At 49.9% G+C, this 14,753-nt stretch overlaps 1 protein-coding gene and 1 long non-coding RNA gene across 2 annotated transcripts; one reads left to right on the top strand and one right to left on the bottom strand.

Annotated features, from left to right (window-relative positions):
* Window positions 1-1,461: 1,461 nt before the first annotated feature.
* Window positions 1,462-14,430, top strand: MMD2 (monocyte to macrophage differentiation associated 2). The gene is made up of 7 exons (XM_075010797.1): window positions 1,462-1,500; window positions 2,233-2,322; window positions 7,620-7,780; window positions 9,154-9,228; window positions 11,550-11,651; window positions 13,200-13,269; window positions 14,227-14,430. Exons 1-7 carry the CDS (start codon window positions 1,462-1,464, stop codon window positions 14,428-14,430), a joined length of 741 nt encoding a protein of 246 aa, XP_074866898.1.
* LOC142021689 (uncharacterized) lies at window positions 9,953-14,177 on the bottom strand. The gene is made up of 3 exons (XR_012647745.1): window positions 14,129-14,177; window positions 12,985-13,054; window positions 9,953-10,061 (listed from the first exon to the last, which is right to left on the bottom strand). It is a non-coding gene; the product is annotated as an uncharacterized LOC142021689 (long non-coding RNA).
* Window positions 14,431-14,753: the final 323 nt, after the last annotated feature.

Genomic DNA, 14,753 nt, shown 5'->3' with positions numbered 1-14,753 from the left:
CTGAGGGACAGGATAGGTCCGTTCAACATTAGTTTATCTGGGTGCAAACCACATTGAACCTTGACCGTGAGGCCAGACCGAGCCAGTTGTGTTGTAGCGCGGGACTTCTTGACTGTGACAGGTGTCGTCTTCTTCTGAGTTTGTCCAGCACCTAGAGGAACTAGAATTGTAGAACCATAGGGATAGAAGGGAACTGCCTGTCTTCCAGGCCTACCATTGTGCAAGTGGAGAATAACAATGATAGGACATGGGCAGTGTTTCCTCTAATTTTTCCATCCATCAGTGGAATAAATTTTATGTGCACCAAGGCATGAGTAGATGTGCACCACCAATAGGTCAGGGCATGCTACCAAAAGAAGATAGATACTCCCAAGACTGATAGATAGCACTAAAGGTGCATTCCTCAACCAGTCACAAACTGTGCTTCTCATCCTCTACCCAAGTTAATGAGAAACTAAAAGAAGAACTCAGGTAGCCCCCCTTTATTGCATTCCAGTTCTCTGGCTGCCAGTCAACACCTAGGTGCAGTACAGTGAGAAGTTATTTAAAAAACTCTGCTCACATATACAAAATATACTTCTGACTCAAAGGGTCAGTCACGTTACCAGGTCAGCATAGGTTTGGCACTTATGCAAAATAGCTTGCTGCCCGCCAATGCTTCAGTGTCTAAAATAAAGGTTTTATTATAAAGAAAAAAAAATTAGAAGCACTTTGGTAAACAATAACACTATCAAATACATACTAGAGACTTCAAGTCTGTGTATCAGTTTCATAGCAGTATTGGTGCATTTGCTGGCTTGGAAGTCCCTGTGGAACATATCCAGAGCTTGGATAGGTCATTCAGTCCTTCATTCAGAATTTCATTTGTAGAAAAGTTATTCCAGAGGTCAGAAGTAGGAAGAAAGAGACAAGGAGAAGGGCTGAATACAAAATAAATATGATGCAGATGCTTTTTTGTATTCTGTTGCCATGTCTGTGTCTTGTAGTCTCTGCATCCCCAACAAGGGTAAAAGTAACTTTAATTTCATACAAGTATTGTCCTATCACAACCCCAAAGGGGTCTCAGGACAAGGGTAGAGGGGTTGTCATATGGCAGTGTCTGTATGACATTTAACTGTGGGGTGCAGTGCAGAAGGCTCAGGGCAGGGGGTTGGGGTGTGGAGAAATGTATGAGTCAGGGTAGGGGACATTGGAGGTGTAGGAGTTAAGGTTGGGGGCAGGAGGGGCTCAGGGCAGGGAACTGGGGGTACGTGGGAGCTGCAGAAATTGGGGCAGGGGTAGGAGGTGTGTGGGGGAGGTGCAAGAGGCAGGACAGAGGGCTGGGGGTGCAGTTGGTGGAGTCAGGGCAAGAGGTTGGGAGATGTGGGAGGCTAAGAGTGGGGTGTGTGTGCAGGAATTGAGACTGGGGGTTATTGGGTGTGGGAGGGTTCAGGGCAAGGGACTGAGGGGAGGAGGCTCAGAATGTGGCCACCAGGCTTGCTCGATTACCCAGGCACCAGGGTGATCAGGGGCTGCACTTGGCCAGTTGCCCAAGCAGGGGAGGGCAGGAGACTATGCTTGCGCGACTGCTAGGGCGCACGGACTGGTCAGAGCCCCAGCCCCAGCTGGCCAGTCTCGTACTGGTGCGCCGTCCCAGGGCGCACCAGCTTACTTGCACCTTTGGTCCCCGAACACAGGCTTTACAGCAGCTGGCATGGAGTTCTGCCCACAGCCAGACCCCTTGCCTTGCTGACTCTTAAGGTGCGTCTCCGAGTTCTTTTCAGTGAGTTCATTGTACAACTGATGACCCTGGAGGGGCCATTGAACAGGCCAGGCAGTGTTGATGCCAATCTCTCTGCAGGTGTCACCCAAAAACACAGCAAAAGCCAGTGGCAGCGGAGGCTGCCAGTAGCCCTGGGCCCCTTTGAGTCATAGGGCCTCTGGGCAACTACCCCCTTTGCCCCTCCAGCTCCCTCCTGCCCCCATCCATGGGACTGCATACGCACCAGCTGCTCCTAAAGAGCTCCAGGCCTGCACGCAAATGTCACTCTGGCAGAGGAGCCTCTCTGTTGGTGTTGTGCGGAGCTGGAATTGAGCCACCATCATTTCCACCCTGTGCCCACCAGGCTGGAACAGAGACACAGCACCCACCAGAAGACAAATCCGAGTAAAACAGAGCTGACATTATCAATAAATGCATTGTGGGCCTGTGCCAGGACTCCACCCTCTGACCCTGCTACTCTCCTCATTTCTCTTTCCAGGTTTATGAATCACAGAGTCCCGTCCAACCGGAGATACCAGCCAACGGAATATGAGCATGCAGCTAACTGTGCCACGCATGCCGTGAGTCACCTTCACATTGCCTTGGGGATGGGGAGGCGGGCCTGGCAGGAAGGGAGAGGTATATAGGTCTCCACTCCCGCTGTGTTGCCAGAAGGCAAGGCAACGCTGGGGCTCGCTCCACTCCGTGTTCCATTACGAGTTCAGGAGCCATCACAGGTGTAATGTAAAATATTTAGGGTTGCATCTTCCTGCCTGGAGCTCAAGTCCTGGGATGTGTGTCTCTGGCATCTGGAGTCTGCACACCAGTCACTGCACATGGCCGAGAGTTTTTGTTTTTTGTTTTTTTTTCTCCAGGAGCTTGCCACATCACCTTTGGTGTCTGGTGGCTTTTAAGAAACAGTCAGAGCTCATTGTAAGTGGCTCTTGCCTGATACGGACAATCTTGTGTGGCAGATTGGGTGAAAGCGATCATGAAATGATTGATCTTCTGATTCTAAGGAAAGAAAGCAGCAAGAGCTGTAGAGAAATGACAATTGGCTTCAAGCAAGCAGATTTTAAGACTAAGATGTTTGCTTATTTTTTAATATTTTACTTCACTTTACACTAAAAAGATTAATGATGACCACATAGTCAGTACTATTAAGATTAGCCAGTGGGAAGGAACTCAAGCCAACAAAGGGAAAGAACAGGTTAAAGAACATTTAGATAAGTTAGATGTATTCAGGTTGGCGAGGCCTGATTAAATTGATTGTAGGGACTGATGAAGTAGTGGCTGCAATCTCAGAACCATTAGCAATTATCTTTGAGAACTCATGGAGCATAGCTGAGCCCCCAGAGATATGGGGAAGGGCAAACATGGAACTTATCTTTAAAAAGGGGAACAAAGAGGAACCCAGAAATTACACAGCAGCGAAACTACAGGAACAAATTATTAAACAATCAATTTGTAAGCACCTAGCGGATGAACAGCCAGCATGAATTTGTCAAGGATAAATCATGCCAAACCAGCTTAATTTCCTTCTTTGTCAGGGTTACTGGCTTAGTGATGGTGGGAACATTAGATATGAGATAGTTTGGTAAGAGTTTTGGTCAATGTTCCCTCTAATATTTTCCATGACTGCATGGAATACATTTTGTTCTGTGCACCAAGACGTGTGGATGTGCACCGCCAACAGAAACACACACTGCCAGCTGTGGGAGGCTGTGATCACTTTGTTAATCAGCTGGGCAGCATTTGCTTTTCTCCTGGGTGGCTGCCCAACCACATGGTTTACAGGGAACACTGGTTTGGATAACTGACAATCTTGTAAGCAAACTAATGAAATGCAACCTAGATGAATTTACTGTGAAGTGGGTGCACAACTGGTTGATAGACCATTCTCAAAGAGCAGTTATCAAAGGCTTGCTGTCAAAATGGAAGGGAGTGTCTAGCTGGGCCTGCAGGGGTCAGTCCAGGACTGGCACTCTTCAATATTTTCATCAAGGGTTTGGACAATGGAGCAGAGATTATGCTTATGAAATGTGCAGATGACCCGAAGTTGGGCGGGACAGCAACCACACCGGGACTTTTCAGTTTAGAAAAGAGGAGGCTGAGGGGGGACATGATAGAGGTATATAAAATTATGACAGGTGTGGAGAGGGTGAAAAAGGAGAAGTTATTTACTTGTGCCCATAATATAGGAACTAGAGGACACCAAATGGCATTAATGGGTAACAGGTTTAAAACTAATAAAAGAAAGTTCTTTTTCACTCAGCGCATAGTTAACCTGTGGAACTCCTTGCCAGAGGACTAGCCTAGGACTATAACAGAATTTAAGAAAGAGCTTGATGGAGGTTAGGTCCGTAAAAGGCTATTAGCCTAGGGTAGGAATGGTGTCCCTGGCCTCTGATTGTCAGGGGCTGGAGATGGATGGCTGGAGACCAATTGCTTGATCATTGTCTTTGGTCCACCCCCTCTGGGGCACCTGGCACTGGCCACTGTCGGCAGACGGGCTACTGGGCTGGACGGACCATTGGTCTGGCCCAGTATGGCCGTTCTTATGTTCTTATGTTCTAAGACAAGATTAGTACTCAAAAGGAACTTGGCAAATTGGAAAACTGGTCTGAATTCTACAGGATGAAATTCAATTAAGATTGGTGCATATTACTTCACTTAGGAAGAAAAACTCTCATGGACAACCACAAAATGGCCAGAGAGTAGCTGGTATTATGCTAAGGGGTCACAATGGATCACAAATTAGATATGAGTCAACATGCTGATGCATTTGCAAAAAAGGCTAATATTGTATGTTGTGCACACAGAAGCTTTGCATGTAAGAGGCAGGAGGTACCTGTCCTGCTCTACTAGGCACTAATGAGACCCCAGCTGGAGAACTGTGATGAATTTGGGCCACCGCACTTTAGGAAAGAGGTGGACAAATTGGAGGGAGTCCAGAGGAAAGTAACAATAATGATAAAAGGCTTAAAAACCTGACCTATTAGGAAGGTTAAAAACTGTTAAAAATGGTTAAAAACACATTTAGTTTGCAAAAAAAGAAGACCGAGGAGGGAGCTGATAAGTCCCCATATATGTTATGGGCTGTTAGAAAGAGGACTGTGATAGATTGTTCTCCATGCCTATTGATAATATGCAGCAAGGGAGGTTTAGGCTTTGCCTACCACTGGGGAGTTCAGTCAATTTTAGACACACTATTTTAACTAAAGCAATTGTGTACCTAGAATTGACTTATCTGCAGTCAACTTACCTGGCCCTCCACACTGAGGGATGTCGACTAGAGAAACTCTCCTGACGACCTCCCTTACTCCTCCTGATATCAAGGAGTACAGGTGTCGACTGTCAACCCCAGACAGTTCAATTTCATGTGTCTCTACCAAGCTCACCAAATTGAACTCTGGAAGATTGATCCTGACTGGGTCGATTTCCCCGGTAGCGTGGACAAACCTTTGGGTTAGATATAAGGAAGAAGCATTCCAGCTTCCAGGAGAGGCTGTGGAGTTACTACCATTGGAGGTTTTTAAGGAAAGGTTGGACAAATGCCCATCAGGGATGGTCGGGGTTTACTTCATCCTGCCTCGGTGCAGGGATCTGGACTTGATGACTTCTCAAGGTTCCTTCCAGCCCTACGCTTCTAGGGTTCTAAGATCTTGCAAGTTGCTTGAACGAGGGGACAGCAAACAGCAGCTGTGACTCCATTGGCTCTTTCATAACCGGGCTTTATAGATCCCCAGATCCAGTGATAAATTAGATTGGTACCAGATGGCGGAGAGCTCATTCCACCAGCCAAGAAAGAGGGGAAGCTGTAGGGCAAACTTCTCCCCTGACCACCTCCTTTCTTTGATGCCTGCCTGCATCAAGTCTGGGGTTTTCCTCCCGCCCCCACCTATTTTGCTTCATGTGTTTTGCTAAGAACTGCTCACGCTGGACACCCCTACGGTCTCCGTGAAAAATGGAACATTCCTTTTTCACAGCAGGAGACGGCTGTTGTGGCAAGATAAGAGGGCCTGGCATGGTTGGGGAATGGAAGGATCTGATTGGCTGAGAGTGAGGTAAGTAAGGCAATCAGGGTGTGGCAACTACCGTGAGGCTGTCTCACCTCGAGTGCATAGGGAGGCACAAGGCCTTGCGTCCCCAGCACTGGAGGGGTGGGCTGTGACCTTATAACCCACATCCAGGGGTCTGTCTTTATTTTTCTAAGCCTGGCAGTATGTTTTTCAAGCCATGGGCCTGGTCCCACTGCCCTGAGTCGGGAAACTCTCCTGCTGGGTGCAGGAGAATTCTGGATGTGCTAGGATCATGCAGGGCTGGGCTCAGTGGTATCATCTGACGTTAGGAAGGTGTTTATAGCAAACTTCCTTGTGACTTTCCCTCAACTTTGAAAATTCATTGTGTTCAGAAGAGTGGAGCCTGACTGACCCCAAGTCAGTTGAAGCCAATGGGAAGACTCCTATTGGCTTCATGTGTCATTGGAGCAGGGCCTTAAATAAGGTGTAGAAAAGGGCCTGCAGATTTCAGGTGACATCTGAATAAGATGCTTAGAGACACCGGGTTAGAGTCCCTCCCTCCCCCTGCCCACACTGGCATTAAATAAAGTAGGAAGGCCCGTTCTCTGGGGGTTTCCATTGGAATGGCTTGCTATGTGTTGTGTCTCACAGATGGTGCATTGAGTAGCATCTGCCAGAGGCTAACAATCAGAAAGGTTTACTCTTTGAGAGGGAGCTCTATGGAGGCATCTCTCCAGGAGAAGTGGTGGAAGCCACATTGCATGGGATTGTTAAAACTGTCCTGGGAAGAGTACCAGGAAATGTAAGGAACCGCCCCACCACTGGTGGGGAGATAAGGTGGTTGGACTGAGAAGCTTTCACTGAATTGGAGTTCTGTGACTGAGTAGCAGAATCAGGTGCTGAATCTGCCCCTGCAACTTCTGGGCATTAGCCAGCAGGCCAAGTGCTGTCCCCTGGAAGCAGTGTGTGAACAGGTAAGGGCAGCTTTGGGCCCTAGGCAGGTACATCAACCAGTCTTGTTTTTCTAAAGCATGGTGAGAAACCCTTTCTTAGTCGGCAGCCAGGCCCACGGAGACCAGCCAAGTGATTAGGCCCTGGGGTACCAAAGGGTGTGATTATAATTTGATAACACCATAGCTAAGAGCCAATCAGATTGCTTCATTTTCCCAACACCCCTTTTGAAAGCCCTAGATGGCACCTTAGAAGCTCATGCCTTTTGTATGGCTGGGGGTGACCTGTTGGTAGTGCTGTTGCCCACAGGGACGCTCGCTGAGGTATAGACTGTTCAGCAGTTTTCACTAAGCAAATTATGTTATTTGTCCCCCTTTCCAGACCACAGGAGTAAAGCGGGAAGGCAGCCTCCTTTTCTGAGATTTACAGCAGGATGAGAAAAATGAAAAATAAAAGACATGAAGAGAAATCACATGTAATGCCCAGAGTCTGACTGTCCCACATGGGCAAAGGCTGTACCTCTCATCCTCAGAGCCCCTGGTGCCCCCAACTGGGTGGGCTGTCTCTGATCTCTGCCCCTCTGTTCTGTATGTGGAGCAGGCTGACGATGCCGCTCTAAACTCAAAAGCTTCATGTCCCATCCTTGGAGGAAGCTCTGCTTGGAGGAGGTGCTGGGGATTGTCGTTCCTATCATGGCACGCAGGGTCTGAACTCATCTGGGTAGTCTAACACTGTGCCTGCCCCAGTCTCTGCCCCTCAGCTGGGCTAGAAAGCTTCAGCTGTAAATGAGGAACCAGCTGAAAGGAAATCAGAGATAACAGTTATTCCATCGAATAGTTATTCTGTAAGGGCTTTCTCAAAATGAATGAGCCAGAGATGGCCAATGGAGTTCTTCTCCTTTCCAGTTCTGGATCATCCCCAGCATCCTTGGCAGCTCCATCCTGTACATTCTCTCAGATGACCAGTGGGAGACCATCTCAGCCTGGATCTATGGGTTTGGCTTGTCTGGACTCTTCACTGTCTCCACCATCTTTCACACCATCTCCTGGAAGAAGAGACACCTCAGGTAGCAATGCCATTTGTCACTACAGGCCCCTCCGCTCTGGAGGCAAATAGGGAAGGGCTGTAGAGGCAGAGCCAGGTGACCTGGGCCTCCAACGGGGCAGCACCTGTGCACCTTCTCCTCCCCACACTCTCTTACTGAATGCACAGTCATTAGGGGTGGTTGAAAATGATGCCATCTCACTGTTCATTGGCTCTGCTGACCCTGAGTGGGTGATGCCAGCCACTGCCCTCTGCCGGACAAGAGGGAAATTAGGTTTCCAACAAAATGAATAATTTCACAGAAAGTGTCTCGTTTCTGTGGAAAATGTTTTTTCATTGAAACATCTGAGACTGGAATATTTTGGTAAAAGCTTGAAATATTTGAATTCAGAAATGTGACTATGGTGCCATATGGGAGTTGTACTTCTCCTCTATGGGCTAAGCACCCATGATGCACTGTAACTAGCAATTCCAATGACTTACTGTATCTCCTCTCTGAGAGAAGACACCATGATGCATCATGGGAGATGTAGTCTGACTGTGCAGTCTGACTCACAGAGAAGGATGGGAGCATGACACATCCAAACTACAGCTCCTATGTCATACCTCAGCATAATTTCTGTAGCAAAATATTTTGATTTTTGGACAAAATATTTCTGTATTTGCATTTTTTTTACCAAAAAATCCCAATTTTCTACATTAAAAACATCTATCAGTTCTAATATTCAGTGTAAGCTGGGGAAGGGTTTCCAGACAGATGATTCATGAACCTCTGGAAACTATGTTCTAACCCTGTTTAGGATTAGAGTCCCAGTTCCGTTTTGCCATTGCTTTGCACGGTGTAGCTTCTCAGAGCCAGGCTGATATCAGAGCCTCATCTTCCCCAGGTCCCTGCTTCTCAAGGACGGTTAGGGCTTAGCAGGGCTCCCCACCCTACACCCCCAGTCAATTCCCTGGCTGGGTCTGCCGAGGTGAAATGCACTGAAGTTTTGCCACCTAGGGCCTCTGATGCACCACTGAGCAGTTTAGATTCTCTCCAGCAGCAGGTATTGGCTCACACATAGCAGCTACTTGATTGAGTCAGCTCAACCTAATTCCCTGCGACCACTTACAATATCCAGAGAATCGGGCTTGATTGGCAACCTCTGGTGACAGGAGACTCCTGCAGGTCGGCATCATGGTGCACTAGTGCAAAGGGGCAGAAACAGCTTTGCACGGCACCCTACCTAGTGCCTGTCAGCGCTAACGAGTCTTTAAGAATCTTTACATTCATCTCATCGATCAGTACATTGCATCTTAGCCTTCACTGAGTTTCCTCAGTAAATCCATTTGCTCCCCACTGGCCAGCTCAGCACGCTGTAACTCCCCGCCTGTGTTTGTCTGTCCCCTCTCTAGAACGGTGGAGCACTGCCTGCACATGTTTGATAGGATGGTGATCTACTTCTTCATAGCTGCATCTTATGCCCCCTGGTGAGTTCACTGTGTAACAGCAGGCCGATCTCTGTCGGGGTGGAGGAGAAGGAATTCAGGAAATTGTCTCACACTTTATATCCAGATTACAAGTTTCAAAAACTTCAAAATCCATCTCAGAACAAATGTCACAAGTCCCACTCCTGCATTTTAGCCCTGGCTAAACATTGTCTGAAGTCCATGGTTCGGTGCCTCTCAAAACCAGGCCGCTGAGTTAGGTGTCCGGTTCAGATTGCCAGAGCTTTCTGGAAAGTACAGCCAGGGTTTGTTTACAGTTACGGGAGGGGGTTGGCACGCTGCGATTGATCTTCTGGGGATCGATCTTGCCACGTGTGTGAAGATGCGGCAAAATCAATCTCTCTGGGCTCAGCCTTCGACGCTGGTACTCTGGGCTGACGTGTGGAGTAAGGAACGTTGCTGTGAGTCTGAACGTCCCTGATCTGTATCAGGGAACAAAGTCAATCCTGATACGTCGATTCTAGCTATGCTAATAGCATGGCTAGAATTGCATATCTGGGACTGACTTTGATCCATAGTATAGACCAGGCTTCAGACTTGAAAATTCTAGTGCTTGTCCAAGGCTGGACAAGAAGCAATGGGCCCAAAGTTCAGGAATTCCTGGTGTCTCAGTATTGCTCGCCCAAAGCTGGGGATTGAGGATGTGAAGAATCCTGAGATTTTTTTTTAAATAATGAATATGAGGTCTTTTTATTGGCCTTTTGAGCCTTGAGGTTTCATGGTTTCCAAGCCTCTTTCACCACCCCGGGGCCACAAACTCACTTATTGTTTTAAACGAAAGCTGAGATTCTCATCTAGTCACATGGCATCAGCAACTGGGGAGATAAGAATATTAAAATGTTATAGATTCACGAATAAAATCCCGAGAGTTGGCAATGGTGGTCCCATGCTTGGTTCATTCCATCATGCATTCCTAAGCTCTGCCCCCACTGCTCACCCTCTACCCCACAACTCACCATCACACTAGGGTCGCTCAGAAATCTGCCATACACTACGTCTACACGTGCACGCTACATCGAAGTAGCTTATTTCGATGTAGCGACATCGAAATAGACTATTTCAATGAATAACGTCTACACGTCCTCCAGGGCTGGCAACATCGACGTTCAACTTCGACGTTGGGCAGCACCACATCGAAATAGGCGCTGCGAGGGAACGTCTACACGCCAAAGTAGCACACATCGAAATAAGGGTGCCAGGCGCAGCTGCAGACAGGGTCACAGGGCGGACTCAACAGCAAGCCGCTCCCTTAAAGGGCCCCTCCCAGACACAGTTGCACTAAACAACACAAGATCCACAGAGCCGACAACTGGTTGCAGACCCTGTGCCTGCAGCATGGATCCCCAGCTGCCGCAGCAGCAGCCAGAAGCCCTGGGCTAAGGGCTGCTGCCCACGGTGACCATAGAGCCCCGCAGGGGCTCGAGAGAGAGCGTCTCTCAACCCCTCAGCTGATGGCTGCCATGGCGGACCCCGCTATTTCGAAGTTGCGGGACGTGCAATGACTACACGGTCCCTACTTCGACGTTGAACGTTGAAGTAGGGTGCTATCCCCATCTCCTGATGAGGATAGCGACTTCGACGTCTCGCCGCCTAACGTCGAAGTTAGTGCCGCTACTTCGAAGTAGCGTGCACGTGTAGACACGGCTATAGAGCGTCTGGATCCGTTTGCTTCACATGCTCACCTCCGACACGTGCAGCATGCAGCAGGCCGTCACAGACTGACTTTACCAGAATAAGGTGAGGAAAGCCGTTCCTTCAGCAGCGCTAGCAATTATCCAAAACGGGGCATCCTATTTAGCCTGGAACAGGCTTTATTTGTAAGACAGGCTCTCGTTCTGCTGGGTCTCAGAGTTTTAGAAATGGAAGAATGAGAGAGCTTCCTCTCTGGGGTGCCAGCCTGTGTTCCTGCTAATCTTTGCCATCCAGGTGCAGAATAATTGTTTTTATGTGCACTGAGCCATATGTGAATGTGCACCACTGGTAAAAACAACAATCAAGTGGTGGGAGCTCTGCTAATCAGCTGGGCAGCATTTGGCTTTTTCCTAAGTGGCCGCAGAAGCACAGCTTACAGGGAACACTGGTGCCAGATCTGTGAGCTTCCTGCTTGTTTCAATTGCCTTTCTTTTTTGGAAGCTTTCTCTCCTCCCTAGCCTCCAGTATCCATCAGTGACTGCCTGTCGGCATAGATTACAAACCTACTGCTTCCCCTTGTGGCTCTGGGGTAGTTTCTCATGGTCAGCTACTGCTCTCTGCTTTGTGATGGCCCTCTCTCCTTTTGATCTCTATGGGTTTTTTTTTTCCAGGCTGAACCTGCGGGAATTAGGTCCCTGGGCCTCCCACATGCGCTGGATTATCTGGATCATGGCATTTATTGGAACCATCTACGTCTTCTTCTTCCATGAGCGGTGAGCGGGTCCAGCTGCTGTCAGTGTGTCTGTCTGCACAATCTCCTCTTCCCTCTACCCTTTTTTCAGTGTGAGTTGGCAGCAAGGAGGGAACAAATAAGGCTAAAGCAGTTCCCATTGTATTTCCTGAGCCACAGCCGCTCCCCACACTCTCCCTGTGAAGGGGTGGTAAGCGTCTGGACCATGAGGTGCTCAGCCAGATGATCAGGTGCCATAATTCTGCTTTTAATCAGCAGTGGAAATTGAACAAGATGTGGGCTGCAGTTACAAAATTCGTCCGCTTGGAGGCAGCAGACAGCAAAAAGTGGGGTACCCCTGCCAAGTTCATAGCCAGGGTAAGTTCTTAGAGCTAGGACTGTTTCCTGGCCAGGCCAAGCACCGCACCCAAACCTAGGCAGAACATCAGAGACCTGGCAGGGCCCCCCAAGTACAGTCAGCACACAGTGCCAAGAAGGGAATTGCTGTATTACACTTAGAAAATCCCTGACCCTTTGCATTGCTGCTGAGGGTCCTTCCACCCATCTCGAGGCCAAACCAGGGGCTTTTAAACTGACAGCCAGAGCTCTTAAAACACACACACACACACACATGCATGTGCACACACACACAGCTCAGGCCTCCACGGATCCATTCCTGTGCCTCTGAGGACCACAGCTAAAATCTCACATGATCTTAGCCCCACAGCCTCCTGTGAGGTAGAACTTCCCTGCCCCAGTGCTGGAAGTAACTATGCAATATCCTAACCCTGCTATGTCTGCATTTGGGATGGTGGTTTTGCAGAGCAGGTGACTGTAGCCCAGAAGAGTTCAGTCACCAGTAAGTTCCAGCAAGGGGTGGGGGAGGAATGATGCAGACAAGTCGGGAAAAGGCAATATGGAACGGGGGGAAAAGGTGACATGGGAGAATGCCAGTTCACTCTGGCCAGAATGCTTGTGGGGGAACCCGCAGGAGCCATGGGTTCTGAGCACATCCCTCAGGAGGCTTCCTCTGGGTACGTCTTCACTACCGAGAAGATCGACCCTGATGCAGTCGATCTCTGGAGTTCAATTTAGTGGGCCTGGCGCTAAATCCAGCTTACAGGGCGCCTGAGTTGGCACTGGTACTCCAGCCCCTCATGAGGAGTGAGGGAAGTGGACAGGCGTGAACGCTTCTGTCGAGCTCCCTTAGTGCATATGGTGCAGAAGCCTGAATTAAAGTACATTGACTCCAGCTGTGTAATTGACGTAGCTGGAATTGCATATCTTAAATCGACCTTTCTTTGTAGCATTGACCTGCCCCAGATCCCTCTTCAAAGCACTCTCTCCTGTTGGCTCCAGACCAGTCATGTTCTCACCTGGCCTCTGCTAAGCTGCTGTCCTGCCTGTCTCTCGTCTGTGTGGATGGCCAGCACCGTGGGGCAGGGCCTGTGAAACAGAACGTGGGTGGGGCGATAGAAATGGTTCATTGCACTGCTAGAAAAGTCTCCTCCCCACAGCGTGTTTTCAAGCATTAGATTAAACCAATCTCTCAGTGCCTGGCCTCCACTGAGCCTGTCTTCCTTCATCTCAGGTACAAGCTGGTGGAGCTGGTGTGTTATGTTATCATGGGTGTCTTCCCTGCCCTGGTGATCCTTTCAATGGTAAGTGATTCAGCCCTGGGCCCAAGAAGCCCATCCCTGTCCTCTGAGGAGCAAATCATGCCTGGGCCATAGCTGGAAAGGCTTCTCTACAATGGCTCCTGCAGTTCAGTGGCTGATGTACACTGCATGTGGCACCCACTTCTCAGACTTGCATGGGTCCAATGGGCCCTTTGGGCTTAATAGCCCTTAGCCACCTCCACATACCTCCCGAGTGGCCAGTTGTGGAACTAGGCTCCCTGCTCTGGTCTCAGGGCAGAGCCGGAGCTGGCTTAGCAGGACCCGGTGGGTGGGCAAAGCCCGTGGCAGCACACTGACAATGAGGCCCAGCCAGTGGGTAGAGCCCCAGGCAGCACTCTGACAGTGGGGCACAGTTAGTGGGCAGGTCCCCGAGCCCCCTGATAGAGGGGTCTGGTCAGTGGGGGGGCCCCAAAGCCGCACACTACCAGCAGGACCCAGCTGGTGGGTAGGGCCTAAGGTGGGACTCTGACAGCAGGAAGGGCCCCAGGTAGCAGGCTGACAGTGGGGCCTGGCCAATGGATGATGGATGCTGTAGTCAATTGGAGCGCAGGGCCCAAGCCTGGCTCGCCTTGCCGTGTGGCCAGGCCTGGGCAGAGCAGCGCCATGGAAAGATGAAGCGCTGCTGGCTGACATGGGAGCGACTCCAGTGCCGCCCGCTCACTCCAGCCGTCACTGCTGCTAGCTGATCTCAGCTCTGCTCTAAGGAGAGCAGCAGGACCGACAGCCACCGTGGACAAGGGGGGCTGGCTCTGCGCCCCTGAAAGGGAGGGGCTTGGGCAGAAGAGTGTGGGTGGGGGCAGCCCTGGTCCCTTTTGAATCGCCAGGCCCCAGAGCAACTGACCCTGCCACCCCGTCAGCGGGCTTGAAGGAGAGGCCCTCCGATAGAGTCAGTGCAGGACCTTCACCGCTGACGCTTCTCTCATGTTGTGCTCGCAACAGCCGAACCGAGACGGCCTCTTGGAGCTGGTGGCCGGGGGGCTGTTTTACTGCCTGGGCACCGTCTTCTTCAAGAGCGATGGGCGCATCCCCTTTGCCCATGCCATTTGGCACCTCTTTGTGGCAACCGGAGCTGGCATCCACTACTATGCCATTTGGCGGTACCTCTACCGGCCTCACACACTGGAGGCAGAGATGTCCAGATAGGCACCCGACAGACACAGTCATACCAGTCGGCGCCTGGCGGAAGGTTTCTCAAGGAGCTTGGCTCTGTTGTTTCCTGAATGGAAAGCCGCTTCCAGGGCCTGCTCCCCTGACGGGAGGTAGTTGCTGATGTCCCTCTCTGGCCAGTCTCAAGCAGATGGAAGAGCCTGAAAGGTTTATTTTAAACTGATTTTAACCTATAGTGGTTGGTTGCTAGGCAAAGTTACCTAACAAAATGAACAATCCACAGGCTTGTTGGCAGGGCAGACCGACCCTACCAGGACAATGGGGTGCTTTGTGCTAAGGCTTCATTTACATGCTCCTGA

Source organism: Carettochelys insculpta, chromosome 16 (assembly GCF_033958435.1).
Source record: "Carettochelys insculpta isolate YL-2023 chromosome 16, ASM3395843v1, whole genome shotgun sequence".
Taxonomy (NCBI): Eukaryota; Metazoa; Chordata; order Testudines; family Carettochelyidae; genus Carettochelys; species Carettochelys insculpta.
The sequence above is the reverse complement of the archived record's forward strand: the minus strand, read 5'-3'. Positions and strand labels throughout refer to the sequence as shown.